Here is a 16,900-nt window from a genome sequence, read left to right on the forward strand (position 1 = left end):
CGCCCAAGATAAAATAACACACACACAAATAACACACAAGATTTACATGATTTGACCAATTTAGTCTACGTCCACGGGAGAGGAGTAACTTCACTATATATATATATATATATATATATATATATATATATGGGTATACAGTGAAGGAGGAGGAGGATTATAACACACTCAACTCACTCACCTTAATACACACTCACAGTGCACTTACAATTATTGTATCTTCACTCTCACTCTCTGTATCTACACAGTGGAGGGGAAGTGCTCCTTTTATAGGAGAGAGGGAGGAGATTACCGCAGCCCAATTCCCTCCAAAAAATCAGCATCAATTGTCCTTCTTTTTCAAAGCGGTGGGTGGAGATGCTGCACCAAACAGTAGCCAATTCTGACCAGCCTCCAGCAAGTCTTCCCCTTTGATTTATTATTTAATTACACCAACCGGCTGCAGCAATCGTGCTGCCATATTTGACCCCATGTGCAGCTTTGCCTCCTTTGCTTTTAATTATTTAAGTGGCCGGTTGCAGCAAATGACAGCAAGCCCATCTTGCTTTATTAAATGAGGCGGGCCCCAACAGCATCTACATGACCTTTTGAAAAATGCCATTTTTTGTCATTTTGATCAAATTCTTTTCAAAAATTCTAAATATTATAAAATTCTAACCCCCTTAGATAACATGATTTAACCAAAAAAATATAAAATTTCATGTATGAAAACATTCACATCATATACATCCATACATGTCTTGCATACCAAAAAAAAAAAAACACAAACCAACTTGAAAACAATGAAAGAAAGGGGTAGGGGATTAACCTTATGATATTGTAATCAGTGTAGACAAGTGGAGATACACTCACAAAGCACACACCCCCTGAGTATCCTCCAATAAGAACAAGAAGAGATAGGATTCTCTTCACAAACTTTAAGTATTCACCCTTTTCCTCTTACCCAAAATGATGCAAGAAATGCTCTCAATTCTCTCCCCACGTGGTGATGGACTACAAACTCTCTCTCAAAGGGTCTAGTTATAGACCTTTCATGGGAGAGAGAAACATCATTTGAATTTGAATTTTTACCAACCACTAGCCAACTACTGCCAACTGCCCTAGTTGTTGCCTAACACGTGGCAACTTCTAGGACACTTGGCATACCTGGATCTATTGGCTAATCAAATGAAAGCAACTCAAAATTTTGAATTTTCATTGGGTTGGTCGACTGCTTGAAGAGAATGGTCAACTGGCCACTTGCTGCAGCCTTTTCTTCTGCTTTTTCTGCTTAATTTTTCATATATTCAGCTAGGTCTTTTTATTTTGTAGAGTAAAAAATATCAAAACCATGCATTTGCAAGAATGTATCCATGGTTATATCACATTTCTCTATCATAGAGGTTGCTTTATCAGACAACTTATTAGCGTGGACCCCTATTTGTGTCCTTGTCATACAACTAGGGTCTAAACAAGTGAAAACTAAATACACCTTCATGCTGTGTTGGACCCATGATTGTGTCCTTGTCATGTAGGTGGGTCCCAAACTTAAGAGAAGATTGAATTCAAGGCTTCTTAGATGAAAAACATGGTATTGAATTCAAGACTTCTTAGATGAAAAACAAGGTAATGAAATGTGATGAGTTGCTAACGAAAGAAAAGCACAGAAGGGCACACTGATGGCCTAAATCCAGGTCATCCTCAGGATTTGTTTCCATTTTGTCCTTCTGTTATCTATTTGCAGGTTCATCTCTATGACATCAATTTGGTTCTCTAAAATGTGCTATTACCATTTGTGGTAGCGGGTAATTTTTGATTACAAAAAAATTCTTAGTAAAGGGGTGATTTTGATCGTTTTATTCATGACATAATTGGTACCATGTGATTGAAAAATTATTGATTATACATTATGCTCTGATTTCTTAAGACAAATTACTTCAAAGGCATTGTCACTGAATGCAGTTTGCTCTCCGCATTGTTGATTTTTTGAGAATCCAAAAATAGAATTTGACATAGTGGTATCACTTTCAGTCAGTAAAGAAAGAGGCATGGGGCTGGGCCGCTGGGGAGACTTATGCATTCCTTGCACTTAATTTCCGGTCATATTCATCCCTCCATTATCATTTTAGTTGGTGTCTCATGACATGCACTGCATCTTGTGTCCATTTTTCCCAGATCTGAAATTGATTGAAGTACATCATTTATTTAAAGTGATTTTCTATTATGGTTCTGATTAGGTGGGGCTATGACAAATTCCCAAAAGAAACACCCCTTGTTTTCTACAGAGCAGGACAGCCAATACTTCCTTCCCTTGAGATGTTAGATGGACTTAAAACTGTGCTGGACAATATGGTCTCGTACATAGAAAATAATGTCCCAAGTAAGACACTTAAGTTCTGGCGTTTACAATCACCAAGACACTTTTATGGTGGAGATTGGAATCAAAATGGTAGTTGCGTCTTTGATGAGCCTCTTGCAGAACACCAGGTATATATTGCTTATTGTCATTCACCATACCAAGGTTTTAAATGTTTATTGTAATATATGTTTTGGTGCTAGTAGATATTGTGATGAATATCAAATTATTAATTTTTTTTTTAAATTTTCACCGAGGCATGCTACAGTTTTCCATAGATGGGGTTTAAAATTTTGGATATGCTTGGAGATCAGGACTGGGTGTTGATTTTCTTTTTCTTTTTCTGTTGTCTGGTTTTGAGTTCCACCTTAAGTCTTTGAAAGTATAAATGCTGTTTCTGTGAGTGAAAAGTGTACTGATATCTGCGCAGCTTGATTTTTGGTTTGATCCCAGCAAAAATGGAGTGAATAAAGAAGCAAGACAAATCAACCATTTGATTGAAAATGCATTACAAGGCACGAATATTCAATTGCTTGATCTTACGCATTTGAGTGAGTTCAGAGCAGATGCCCATCCAGCGATCTGGTTAGGAAAGAAGGATGCAGTGGCAACCTGGGGTCAGGATTGCATGCACTGGTGCCTACCTGGTGTCCCAGATATATGGGTCGACATTTTGTCAGAGTTGATTCGCTCTAGTTTGCCAGCAAGGTGATGAATGGATTAATAGAAATGGTTGATGGGTGGTGGAGAAAATGAATATGATTTGAGTTTTATCATGTATTTGTTTTGATGAAGGATGTGAAGGGGGTGGCAGAGCTTGATCACATATCCATTATGCAACAGAAGGATCCCACTATAAATCATCAAGATTCTTCCCATCTAAAAAGTGTGGGATAAGATATGGGGACTTCTGCTATTGCAAATGTACAACCTTACTGCGACACAGGTGGCTAGTGTCCCGTGGAATTTTGTAGGTAGTGGTCTTTGGATGAGAAATTTTATGCCTTGCAATCCTTTCTTTCTTTCTTTCTTTTTTTATTTTTTATTTAGTGTCCCGTGGAATTTTGTAGGTAGTGGTCTTTGGATGAGAAATTTTATGCCTTGCAATCCTTTCTTTCTTTCTTTCTTTTTTTATTTTTTATTTATTTTATTTTTATTTTTTATATTTTTCCCCCCTTACTAGTTGCCCAACAATTTAAGTCAACCATAAAATTATTTATTCTTTACTTGGGAGGATGAAATTTGAAGCCTGGATGATATCTAGGTGTACAACAGCCCCCCTTCCCTCCCCCTCACCCCCAATTTGCTACTTTCTTTTGTAGGATAAACAGTTTTCGATGTATTCTTTATGGCTTTCTTCTGTTACAGAACCATTCGATGCATTTTGTTGTCTGGTTAGCTTGTCAAAATTTGCCATTTTCATGGGCTGCTCCATGCAAATTAACTAGCTCATAGCTGCGGAGTTTGTATTTCTTTCATAATTACCTGAAGATCTCCCAGATAATCGTAATGACCTATTTCTGTTGTGTAATTAAGGTCTAATGGATCGCACAGCAAAAAAAAAGCCAGGTCTGCAATATGAGCCTTTGCAATATAATTTATTAGGCCGTCAAATGAAACACCCTAGTTGGCAATTTTACCGCACGGATTTAACATTTAAAGTGCATTTGCAGCTGCTGCTTGTCACAGGTGAGCCTGCAGCTGCGCCCACATCCAATGCTTGCAAGCCAACCTGCCCATCTGGTTCACTACAGAAATCTGTAAGCATGTCATCTTACATCTGGTTTACTACAGAAATCTGTAAGCATGTATCCTAAGATGAGTGCTGAGAATTCTTATAATCCCTACTCCTAGTTGGAATTTACAACTCAATTGCAATGGAGTCATCCTCACTTTCAAAACTTATTAGGCTCAATGTTGCAAATTGCAATGGAGTTACCCCCGGAACTGTACAATGGATGCTTATGACCCTGGGGGTGAAGTTGTCCATGATGTGTTCTATGAACCGAGTTTACATTTTAGTTCTTATGCTTCATTTGCATGGTAAATTTATAGCTTGTTTGGTTGGAAAAAAATCCATGTTGGAATGGAATCACAATTAGGGTCTTGATTCCTTTCAATTATTTGATTACTTACTAGATAATTGGAATCCTGATCATATTGGGATTAGCGTTGCTTTTGTTTTAGGAATTCCATAGGTGTCCATATCAATGAGCATTCCATTTTTTTTATATTTTCTTTTCTGAATTCTTAAAGATAAAGCCCTCTTAGAAACAACTTTATTCTACTTACATGTCTACAAATCCATATTAGTTTAATTAGTCATCAAACAAGATCGATATAGAAATTTTTGAGAGAAATGATTGAAGTATCGAGATCTTGATCCTGAAAAATCTCTAGTAATCTATGCTTCTTTAGAAAACCAATTCTCACATAGATGGCAAGATGGTGTTATTATAATGTTTGTTTATTTATTTATTGACTAGGAGAGTTGATGAAGTTGGTTTTCCATAGGAGAAGTGAGGTCGGGTTGGTGGTTTACTGGAGATGAGTCCTAGAGATGGTTTTCAAGAGGGTTGATTAAGGCACATTGGTTAGGCATAACAAAGTGCATAATGCAATTGGAATTTCATGCCGGTCTATTTCCTATGCTTCAAGCTTACACTAAAATTGAATTGCACATTGAAAAAATATATATATGAAATAAAATTTCTTTATTCTAGGTATAGTATGCTGCAACCACAATAAAACCCACAAATTCCTAGTCTTAAAAATGAATGCTAGAAAACCATTGGGCAGGTACATTCCCATTTGTCCTCGCACTGTAGATTTAAATCTTAGCCCTTGTAAAGCCATATTGATTTGATTTTCCACACAAGAAGATAGATAGAAAAATCTGCCAAGAGTTCATGCCAAAAAGGTCGATTGCTGAGAAGGGCTGAGAGTTTGAGATAAGACAATTAAGTGCCGAGAGGTTGGGAAGCGAATTAAGTTTTACGATATTGATCAAAGAATTTGTAGCATTCCATGGTTCTTAAGAAAATTGTATCTTAACAAGATGGTGTTTTTCCAATGTTGATGTAAATTTGGATCACAATAGTCAATATTTGGGAAATGGGAAGGCTTTGAAGATAGTTTTCAGCAGTGAGAACTCAATGTTTTTGGAGGATGAAAGTTAAAGGAGACGGGTTTTTTTGATTAATAAGTTAGGTTGGGTTGATGGTTTTTGGAATATGTGTTCTAGAGATAGTTTTCCAGATAATTGATTAAGGCTTTGGTCTTGTTTTTGATCTACGCCAGTTTTGGTATCGATGTTGAGATGACGTAACTTCTTAATTAATTGAGCAGACTAAGATGACATGATTGAGTTCGAGGATTCTAGATAAGCAAGGAAGTACCACTGATACTTCATTGGGATATTCAACTTAGCAACTATGTAGGGTAAAGTGCTATAAGTTTTCACACGTCGAGGGAGGACAGGATAGGCTTATTCCTTATCCGAATGAGCTGAAGGACAACTATGAAGAATTTTGGCCAAAGCAGTAGTTCTACCATTTGGAGTGGAAGGGAAATGTTGCCAAGTTGAAGGATTTGAAGAGGAACCTAGCAGTTTTGTTGAGGAAGGAAGTGACAAAAGGAGAGAATCAAAGAGCTTGAGTATTTGAGCTAGAGATTGTTACTAATGACTTAGGGAAGGATGGGAAGAAGTAGTATAGAAGCTGAAGTACAATATAGCTAAAAGGATACTTCAAGCTAAGGTATACGAGTTGAATAAGGCTAACTAGGATATCAAGAGGTAGAAGACTGAGTTGGACGTTAAGAAAGTTGAGTTGGCAAAGTGGTGTAGGACGGGATTGGATGACCTATGTCCTATGGTTCAACTCTCACATAAGCACAAACACTCAAAACACTTTGCATTAAAAATTTAATTAACTAAATATGAACACCATAAATCATGCTTCATTTCACATGTTGTTGGATTTTGAGAAGGTGTATGATTATATTTGGCAAATAAGTCCCAAGTGTTCACTAATCAAGGAGTCTAGTTTTATACGGAAGATGTTACTTTCAAAATCAAGATTATAAGTTCTAAGCTTAACAAACTAAAATTCATACAATTGATTTTAAACTAGCAAGTAACAATGTTTCAATCTATGGATTCAATGGGTTATGCAAATATGGATTTGTAGGCTACTAACAATGGTTCACAAATAAGGAAGGGTTTAAGCAAATATAGAATTTACCAAGTGTCTTGTTGGATGACTTGATGTTGTTCAACACAAGTCTTAGATCATGCCGTAAGTCCTTCGTGCAAGCTTTGAAACACAAGATAAACGCAGCAATGGAGTGAAGGGATGATGGTCGTGTAGGTGTAGAAGGAGAAGTGGTCATGTGGATGTTTAGATGTGGGTGGCCGTGTGGTGAGTGGGAGAAGATGATGATGGAGTCGCTGGATAAATAGTGGTCTTGTTACCCTTGGTGTATTCCCAAGGAAAAAAGGGGGGGGGGGGGGGGGGGGGGATGAATTGGGTATTTAAAAAATTTGTCCCTAGGTCAACTAATCTAGCAGCAACATTACACAAACCTAGAGTCTTTCTATTTAATTATAAACCCAATCAACATATGTACTAGATATAATGAATAAAACTTACAACATACATGCGTTGAAAAATAAAAGTGCGGAAAATAAATTTACGAAAATATAAAGAACATGCACAATATGTTATCGGGGTTCGGCCAACTGTGCCTACGTCCCCACCTTGCCCACACCAGCACAAGGATTCCACAACTGCTCACTTAACGAGTGGAGTGACACCGGTTACAACCAAGTCAATTCAAGGGACTGACCTCAACCAACACGCCTTATCAAGATGGCGCATCTAACTTTCCTAATCGGATCTAAGCCAATCCGGGACTATTCCATAGGGTTAGTCTCCCTCTTCAGGCCCGCGCCTGGAATACAACAAATGTGTATAAAATTTGTACATGGAAATGCACTTCTTACACAAGCAGGTATGTGCACCAGTACAGCTCAAGCAACCACACATCAACAATATAAGAAATGTAAGCTCAATGAAGTGAATAAGTGTGCAAACAACACTCAACAAGATATGATCACTATAATGTTCAAGAGTGTTCTAAGACAAGCTATATCTTTGAAACAATCTATATCAAATCTCAATAACAAACTAAGGTTTCAAAGATGCTAATAAGATATTCAAACTATCTTAAAAGATTTCCTTCAATGAAATGAGCACAAGAATAGTATGGAAAAATATTATAGCTTGTAGGAAATATTTTTGCACAACAAAAAACAAAGCTATAGGAATCTTGCAATGACAATGCCAAGATCCTTAAGCTTGTTAGTTTATCCTAACACAAGATTTATAATATTCAAATTTGTGGGATAAACTTAACTAAACTCCCCTAAAATCAATCAATCAAACAAGAATAATGGGAGTATTAGCAATACCTAATATACACTAACACAACCAATATGCTCTCACAATATGAAAATGTATTAAGGGAATGAAGATATGAGAGTATCTGGGCAAGAATAGGATTTTGAAATAGAGAGGATTTTTGTTAATGATTTTCTGCTAATCACCACCTAATCTACACAAATGAACCCATATATATATAGGCCAAGACCAAAATATAACCGTTTATGACCTATAGAGAATTCTTGGAAAAGTTTTAAAATACTTAGGAAATATTAAACCTGTTTAACACTTATTTACCTCAGTTTAATAAAATAACCCGAGAGGATTCAGGTGGCTGAACTTTAGTTCGATCGCCTGAATAGACTCGTCTTGAAAAACTCATTTTAAACAGTTCGGTCGTTGAGTGTAGGTTTAGTTGCCCGAACAAAATTCAGAAACATTTAGTGCGAGGTTCGGGTGCCCGGTCCTAGGTTCGGTAGCTCGAACACACGTGTTCGATCACCTGGTGCCTATTTTGAACTGAATTACTTAGCAGCTCGAGTTGGTGAAAAGGTCACATCTAGGGGTTCAGTTGCTTGAGGGAGATAGTCAAACTGTTGACTTCCCAATAGTTCGAGCGCCCGAGGTGAAATGAACCCTTGGGGTTCGGTCGCCTGAGCCCTCTCATTTTGTGCTTATCATGTTCAGTCCATTTCAAATTGATCCCCTGTTTGACAAGATATTGTGGGGATATATTAGTGCATATTTGTGGGGACCTAAACTCTCACTAAGGTCTTTTCAAGGGTTGTTTTGAGATAGTCCCAAAAAATTGGCGTCGGTCGACCGAAGGGTGCCATATTGTCATTGGGTACCCTATGGTTAGTCTATGGTCATGTTGAGCTTACAAAACCTACATGCATGACATGCAGAGATTATTAAAGACCGATATAAATTATTAGACCCAAATAATATAAATTACAACAAGAAAATCTTTAGGGTCTTCAGGCTTTACTTCGTGTGCCATCAATTGATTTGCTAATATAAATCTACATACAAACTTGAAAGCTATCAAATACTAGAGTATTTGTCATTATCAAAACCGAGAGTGACCTATAAGATCAACAGGTCTCTCGCCACTTGATCTCGTGAGAGAACAAATGTAGCCTCACACTACACAATTGTAAGATCAGACACAAAGCTTTAAAGCTTCAATAAGGGATTTATTTTCAATTCAATATCAGCTCCTATATGAGTTCTTACAATGAAATATATAAAGAATCAGCAAGGGGAGACAAGACAATAACTACCTTACACTCCCTACTTAAGCATGGGAGACAACATAATAAATGCTAACAACTACTAGACACATTAAATTCTAACACAACTTACTAACACTCTCACAACTTACTAAAACATACACATGCAAACAAGCTTAATTGTCTTGCAATACAACAAATTAAATACAAAGACATACGTCAAAGGGAGACCTACTCCGTGTGGGTCCCACAAGACCGTGTGGAGCCCATATGGGTCTCGGAATCAAATTTGCTTTGGCATGTCAACTAGGGTTTCATGCATTGAAATTCTTATGAAATCCATGTGTACCTACAAAAGAGTTACAAACTGAAGTGGACATCTGGAGGTCATCCACATGTCACCATGTCGGCGAAGGAAAGGGGTAAGACATGTTGATCCCCATCACAAAGAAGGTAGCACAAGTATAGAGTTCAAAAGTTAGGTGTGAAGACTCTTAACTATGAACTAAGAGTTGGAAGTCAAGTGTCGGGAGTCCAAGCTACATCCACGGGCAATAAGAAAAGATGACAACACTGAAGATGTATATTTTGGAGCTAGAGTTGATTATATGCCACAAAGAGAAGCAATTTACAGATTTATTGGCATATGAAAAATTACTGGACCCATCTTCCATGCTATACAAGAAAGGCTCTTGGCAATAGATCCCATTCTACAACATGTTAGCAGATTAGCTCAGGCATTGTACCCATTGGTGTGGGATGTTGTGGACCATAGATCCCATCAAATTATATTGACTTGTATAATTTGTTGTCTCATGTTTTAGTTTACTTCAAAAAAGCTAATAATGTATTTGAGGAGGAGAACTCAAGATCTATCCCTTCTAATAAGTAGACTTTGTATTATTGACTATTGAAATTAAATAAAGAGAAGTTTGATAATCTCTCTCTAAAGTTTTGCTAGCGTAATTATTTATTGCATGAAAGTATGTTCCACATGGGATTAAAATCCTCATATGGACTATGAAATCAAGGATTCACTTGGCATGTTGTGTTAAAATATAATTTAATTCTATGTGTGTGTGTTTTATGTGTTTTCCTGGTACAATATTTGTTTCCTTTTTTTTTGATACGTCTTAATTTATGAAACATATTCATAAGGTTATCAAAATTCCGCAAAGAAAATTATTAGAGTTCAGTCACAAAGTATGGAGTTACCAGAGACCAACCAGAATGGAGATTATCCTTTCGAAAAAAGAATTGAAGCTTTGGAAAGTCTATAACATATCTAGTCCAACTCATAAAAGGAAAAACACTAATAGGTGATGAAGCTTAACCATCATCTACACCACCAATTTCTCAAGAACCAGTATTCATCAATATAACTGGATAAGGAGCTAGTACTGGACTTGTTAAGTTAACTAAGTCAAAAGAAGAAAAAGGAAAATTAGTTGGTAATAAAGATCGCATGACGTACATTGAGGAACAACTAAGGTCAATTCAGGGTATACAAGATGAAGGTATTGGAAAATTTTAAGATCTTTGCCTTTTTACTTGTTATTATTCTAGAGAATTTTAAAGTCCAAGATTTTATTAATTATAATGGAATGGGATGTCCAAGGATCCATCTTCAAATGTATGCAAGGAAGTATGACACCTTACGCTAAGAACCAAAAATTTCTTATGCATGTGTTCTATGAAAGATTAACAGGTCTAATACTTAAGTGGTATGCTTCACTAGACAAGAGCTCTGAGGAGGAATCTAGCCAATTTGTTCTTGAAGAAATATCAATGTAATGTTGATATTGTCATAGACCGAACGAGTCTTTAGAATATGGAAAAGAAGAATTCTATTGGCCCAAGAGTCGCGTCTAGAGGGGAGGTGAATAGACTCTTTCACGTATTTTCGCTTTTCTTTACAAAACGTAAAATCTTGATAAGATGAAAATGATTATATCACAATAAATAAAAAGTAAATCATGCACAAGATAAATTAAAGAGAATGGAGGAAAAGTTTAACACTGATGTTTAACATGGTTCGGCCCCTCGCCTACGTCCACGCCTTGAGTCATACCCAAGGTTTCCACAATTCACTAAACAAACTCCTTCACTGGCGGAGAAGCCTTTACACCATGGGAACAAATCCTTTAACACTCACCAAGAGCCTTCATACGGTTCACTAAGAACCCTTCAACCAAGGTTCACCAAGAACCCTTTTGCGGTCCGGTTCGCCAAGAACCTTTTTACAACAAATGGAAGAAAAAAAAACACAATGCTTCCTTGAATGAGTTGATATTTGAAACAATAAAATCCTCACATAACTCTCTCAAAGTATTGTATCACACCAAGATTGAAGAGCAAGAGAGAAGTTAAGCACAAAGCTAATGAACTAATTGAAGTGTGCTTGCAACTAATGTATATTTACTAAGATTGATATTTAAACAAGCCTTTGGACTTGTATTTATAGGCAAAGGGGCAAACTAGCCATGCCGTTGGGCATTTAATATAATAAGATACTTTGAAAACTAGCCATTTTCTACTCGTTAGAGTTTTGTTTCCAATGCAAACCGTCAACTATTTTTCTGAAACTGTCGACTATTTTCCCCTTCTCATCTATGAAAGTCTTCAACATAGAAGTTGTGGGATTTTTTCTTAACTTTCTGTAGATACCAAGATTCCCCTTTTTGGAGTCTTCTAGCAAAAGTTATGCTCCAAATACTGAAGGGTGTTTAGAAAATTTGAGAGGTGCATAAATGAGGTTTTAAGTCCAACCAAGACCAAGTTTTTAAAATATTGTAACACTAATATGATTTAAAACTTGTCCTATATAAAAATACATTTGAGTAAATGATATTTTTATAAAACTCTTGGTTTGACTTTGAAAACTCATAAGTACTAAACTTATGATTTAGTGATATCCTATATATTCGTATGAACGAATATGCATATGCAATTTGCTCAACTCTTACTCAGTAATCATGCGTGAAACAAAACTGCAAGAGTTACAATAGTTCCTACCTCAAATACTCCCTATTACTCTAAAACTTTGTTGGATGCGCTTGAGTTCTTCTGAGTAAGTGTCCATCTTGATCTTTCCTACTCGAATGTCTACTCAGTCCGACCTTTGCCTTTGATCCAGTACCTTTATGTATTTGTCACTTGTACCTGTACATAATGTGATCTGCAAAGATTTGATATACTTAGAACTACAAATAGGTTAATATCATCAAAACACATTATATATGATTATGTAGCTACTAAGGCTAACAATCTCCCCATTTTTTTATGATGTCTAACTTATTAAGATTTTACTTGATCTTTACATTTGAGTTTGTACTTATCATAGCTTGATATGTAAATATTAGATTACCTAAAACCACTAATGGGTTGTTATCATCAAAACATGACAATTAGGATCATGTTGCCACTAAGGCTAGCAATTTCCCCCTTTTTGACGATGACAAACCATCGGCGTTCTTGCAGGATATAATTTTAAGCTCCCCCTTAATTTATGCATACTATTGAATGAGATTGAAAATTTACTCCCCCTTACATATGCATATAAGGCATAACAAAAACATTCAACTAGATATTTTATATCTATTGGAGCTATAATATGCAATACATTATTAGAAAGTTCATTTTTTTAAAAAAATAGTAAGCAAACTGAACTTTCATCAGATTTATACCTAATACACCAATCTATAATACGCTTCTCGCCCCACATACCAAACACCATATAACTTCTCCCCCTTTGATCATCATAAAAAAGAGAGGTACTATTCATTTATCTTAAAATGACCTAAAAGTAATTTTAAGACTAGCTTACATGTTGGTAAGGCGAGTATGTGCTGAACCAAAATGTCAACCTACCTTGGTTGATTTCCGTTGATGATTTCCCCTGAAACTGTTGATGGTTTGGTGCAGAATCAAACCATCTAAAGTAATAGATTGTCCTCTTGATTTATTCCTTACTCATGAATAATGAATGATAATTGTCCAATAATATAAAGCTCTAATTGAATGATTAAACGCCGAGAGCTTATAAATGGAATAAGGATAGATATTCTTATACAAAGGATACTAAAAGGTAGGAGTATAAGAGTCTAAGAAGAAATTTTTCTTCTTTTTTAGTCAACTATAAATTTTTGAATACTCGAAACCAAATTGCATTTCACAAACACATTGATGCTCATGGTTGAGTGTGGGTGAATAGGTTCTTAGTCAATTAAGAACATTCATATAGAGAACTTATTATTTGCTTTGAGATATTTGATAGGATGAATTTCCCGTTTATTCAATGTTGGGCATAAATGAGTATAATAATCTAAAAATTCTCTTTTCATCCTGTGAAATTTAATTAATTGATTCTCAAAGTGACCTTGTGTTCATCTAAAGTTAATCCTAGATTTAGAGATAGATTGGTCCTATGTCAAGATAACCTCTCCTTGAATTACTTTGGTATTAATTCCAAATTGGTATCCAAATAATGAGTCATATATACCTTGGCAGGGGATGCTCATTTGGTTGAGTGTAACTCGAGAGCTATTTTTCAATCCAGTACTTGATTCCAAAGTAATTATAAGTGGAAAATTTCAAAATAAGCATAATATTTTCATGCTTGTGCATTAAGCATGATAAATATGACCTTACTATTTGACAATGAGCATTCAAAAGTATACGAGGCCTTTTTGAACAATGCTCTAGGAGATATATTCTCTCGATTAGCCACTAATGGGAAAGTACCCTAAAAATATGCTCACAATTTAAGCAAGAATATAATACCACAAATAGATACTTTATCGCAAAATTTATTGTAATTTGGCAAACCTTTTCCTATAGAAGAGAATGCTCTTGTATTAACAATGGTTAAGGAGTTTTTCATAGGTCAAGCATAGAGGGAATATTCTATCTTGTGTTACTATAGATAAAAACAAGAACTCCTAATTGAATGCCTCTAATTGAGCAAGGAAGGATGTGTTGGTTTTTTGAGTCAAATCCCTGTTTTGATGCTGGCAAACTACCAATATCTTATGTGCGCACTTAGTGTGTGAACAGGTTTTCATTTCAGCACGAACAAAAGATACCGAAAAATTGAAGCCAAGATGGTACTTAAAGCGTACTCACAGCTTGGCGTATCCCATGAAGACAGAAAAGCAAAGAAGAAGACATTTGTTTTATAATTGTATTACATTTATTTTTTTATCTTTGATTTGTAATAATGCATGCATTTGCATGATATGTTTGAATGCTCAGTAATGACCGTAGATAGACTTTAGGTGATTGTCGACTAATGCTAGGTTTTTTAGGCTAAATTAAATAGCCTTGACCTTAGATAGACCCTAGGTCTCTACATGTAACTTTAAACTCAAATCAGGACTTAAATGCACACTTTAAGTGTGTTCGGTCGACCGAACCTGAACCTACGTAGAAGCTTCGGTTGACCAAACTTAACATGGTCAATAGGTTGACTATTTGGTCGACCATTTTTGAAATGAACTTGAATTGCTCGGTCGACCGAACTAGCACGTGGGTAATTCCCAACACTCTGGTTGACTGAACTCTTAGTTGAAATTTTATCTAGTCGACCAAACATCAAAATTTGGTCAACCGACCATGCCCTGGTCGACCGAACCTCAGAGGGTTCAAAATCTCCTTGATAAGGTCGACCATAACCTAAGTTCAAAAGTGCCACGGAAGACCGAACTTGTTAATATGGTTGACCGAACCTTTAATATGGTCGACCGAAATTCTCGGGTTGGAATTTTTTTAAAAGCGCTAAAACATCATTAACTTTTAATTAAACTTTTCCAAAGTACCGAGCGTGTCCTCAACGGTCAAAATTTTTGGAAAATCTATAATTACCCCCTCATAACTCCATATTTGTAACTTTGATTAACTATAAAATTCTCTCTAAACCTTTGTTAATAAAAGTTCTCCCAAACCAATTTTCATTGCTAAAATCTCTTCTTTGAGGTAAATTTTTTTTAGTAAAACTCTCTAACTCTCTTCTACTCTTTCATTTCAAAATTACTCTTGAAGAGAGTATATTTATTTTTGGGCATTTATTTTTACATGCTCTCACTTATTATTTATATTTGAAAATATTTTTGAGGGTATAGCTTTGGTTTCTCTCAGTTGTTTTCTTAATAAATATTTTTGGGAGAAAGTTATTTATTACACAAATATTTTCTTGAACTTAAATTTCTAGATTCTCCAAATATTCTTTATTTTCAAAAATATTTATAGGAGAACAATAATACTTCTTTTTCACATATTTTATTTGTACATTAATTATTTAGATACACACTCTTACTCTACTGAGCATTATTTTATATTTTTAGAGAGTGCATGTTTTATGAGTTTAATGTGTACATTTCTGCTTGTATGTTTTAGAAGCATTTTCATGTACAAAAATATTTATATGTATCAGTTGGGTTCATCCCGGAATTGAACTAGGGAGTCTTAGCCTCGTAAGTGAGACCGGTTCGGTTCAACCCGAAAATTGAACTAGAGAGTCTCAGCCTCGTAAGTGAGACTGGTTCAATTTAACTCGAAAATTGAACTAGGGTTTTTTCTCGCCCTGTAAGGAGAGGATGTAAACGGCTTCTGTTCCGCCAATTTAAGTGAGCAGGGATAGTGTAATCCTTCGGGGGTATGCCCAAGGAGGGGACGTAGGCTGGTTTGGCCGAACCTTGATAACAAATTTGTATGTCACTCTCTCTCTATCTTATTTAAATTCGTGCACTTTAATTTCAGCATGTGTATGAATGTTTATTTGATGTCATAATTATTTGCATACACACATTTGATTTAAATAAGATATATTGCACACATGTATGTCTTCATTTATTGTTTTATTATTTTACATACACTCGTGTATATTGGATGGGATATGATTTGTAGTGAATTGGTGAAATGCTTAATTTAGTGAAAATATTTTAAAACCCAATTCACCTCCCTCTTGGGATCACACCAATTCCAACAAGATGTCTATTAGTAAGCACTAGTAGATTACTACTTTAGAATCGATCATGATGATTGGTGCCTTTATATAGAATTCACTAGTAAAGCTTGATATGCTGATTTTTCAGTGATGACTGAATTTTCATTTTTGAATGCTCTTGAGCATATTGATGTTTCAAGATGAGTTTAGGGTTGAATGGTACGTAGTACCCATGTTGTTATGATTAACTCCTTTACACCTCAATTTTGTGTAAGGGGTAAGTTATGCTATGCTTTAGATATTCTTACTGTGTATCCAAATTAAAGCATATATCATCAAAAACAGATTATGTAACTAAGGAAGACATCTCTTGCTAAAGCATGCTTTTGAATCCTTTATTCAAAACCTAAGTTATTCATATAAGAAATATGAGGTTTCTATTTTCACCCAAAAATCTATTCCTAAATAACAAGCATGAGTAAAGAGCTTGTAAGGGTGTGCATGCTACTTCATCCTATAAACTATAGTCAATACTTTTAAAAGAGATAAACCAATCAAAACGGATATATACAAATAAAATCATATTGGATTTATCGTTTCAACCCATCAATATTGGCTTGATTCTCTAAAGTCCTCAGTATAGTAATCAAATGATTATTATGCGTAAACTGGGATTTTATACCTTGAGCGCTATCCACAAAAAAATTAGTAATGTTTCTAATTTATCACTATATAAACTCATTCAGTCAACACTTATTCCTTTTTGCCTAGGTATGTTTAAATCTACGTAATTCTTATCAAGTCCTAGGTTCTAAGGAGGCAATAATGTTAGCCTAACAAGGTTTAAGAATCTTATTTTGATGATAACAAATCAAGAGAATTAAACATATTTGGCTAAGTGATGATGTTTCGGGATTCAAATGTTTCTGATAAAAGGTTCAAG

At 35.4% G+C, this 16,900-nt stretch overlaps 1 protein-coding gene across 4 annotated transcripts in view; it reads left to right on the forward strand.

Moving 5' to 3' along the window:
* LOC131164711 (protein trichome birefringence-like 12) overlaps positions 1-16,900 on the forward strand; it is a 32,215-nt gene that overhangs the window by 14,023 nt on the left and 1,292 nt on the right. Inside the window, exons 3-4 of one of the 4 annotated variants that reach the window (XM_058122126.1) lie at positions 2,217-2,466; positions 2,766-3,453. In XM_058122126.1, coding sequence (XP_057978109.1) covers positions 2,217-2,466; positions 2,766-3,047 — 532 coding nt within the window. In that variant the 3' untranslated portion in view covers positions 3,048-3,453. Of the gene's footprint in view, positions 1-2,216; positions 2,467-2,765; positions 3,454-4,008; positions 4,384-16,900 lie in introns of those variants that run through there. The other 3 variants (XM_058122128.1, XM_058122127.1, XM_058122129.1) reach the window with 3 other exon arrangements.

The sequence above is a fragment of the Malania oleifera genome, chromosome 9 (assembly GCF_029873635.1).
Source record: "Malania oleifera isolate guangnan ecotype guangnan chromosome 9, ASM2987363v1, whole genome shotgun sequence".
In the NCBI taxonomy this organism is placed as follows: Eukaryota; Viridiplantae; Streptophyta; class Magnoliopsida; order Santalales; family Ximeniaceae; genus Malania; species Malania oleifera.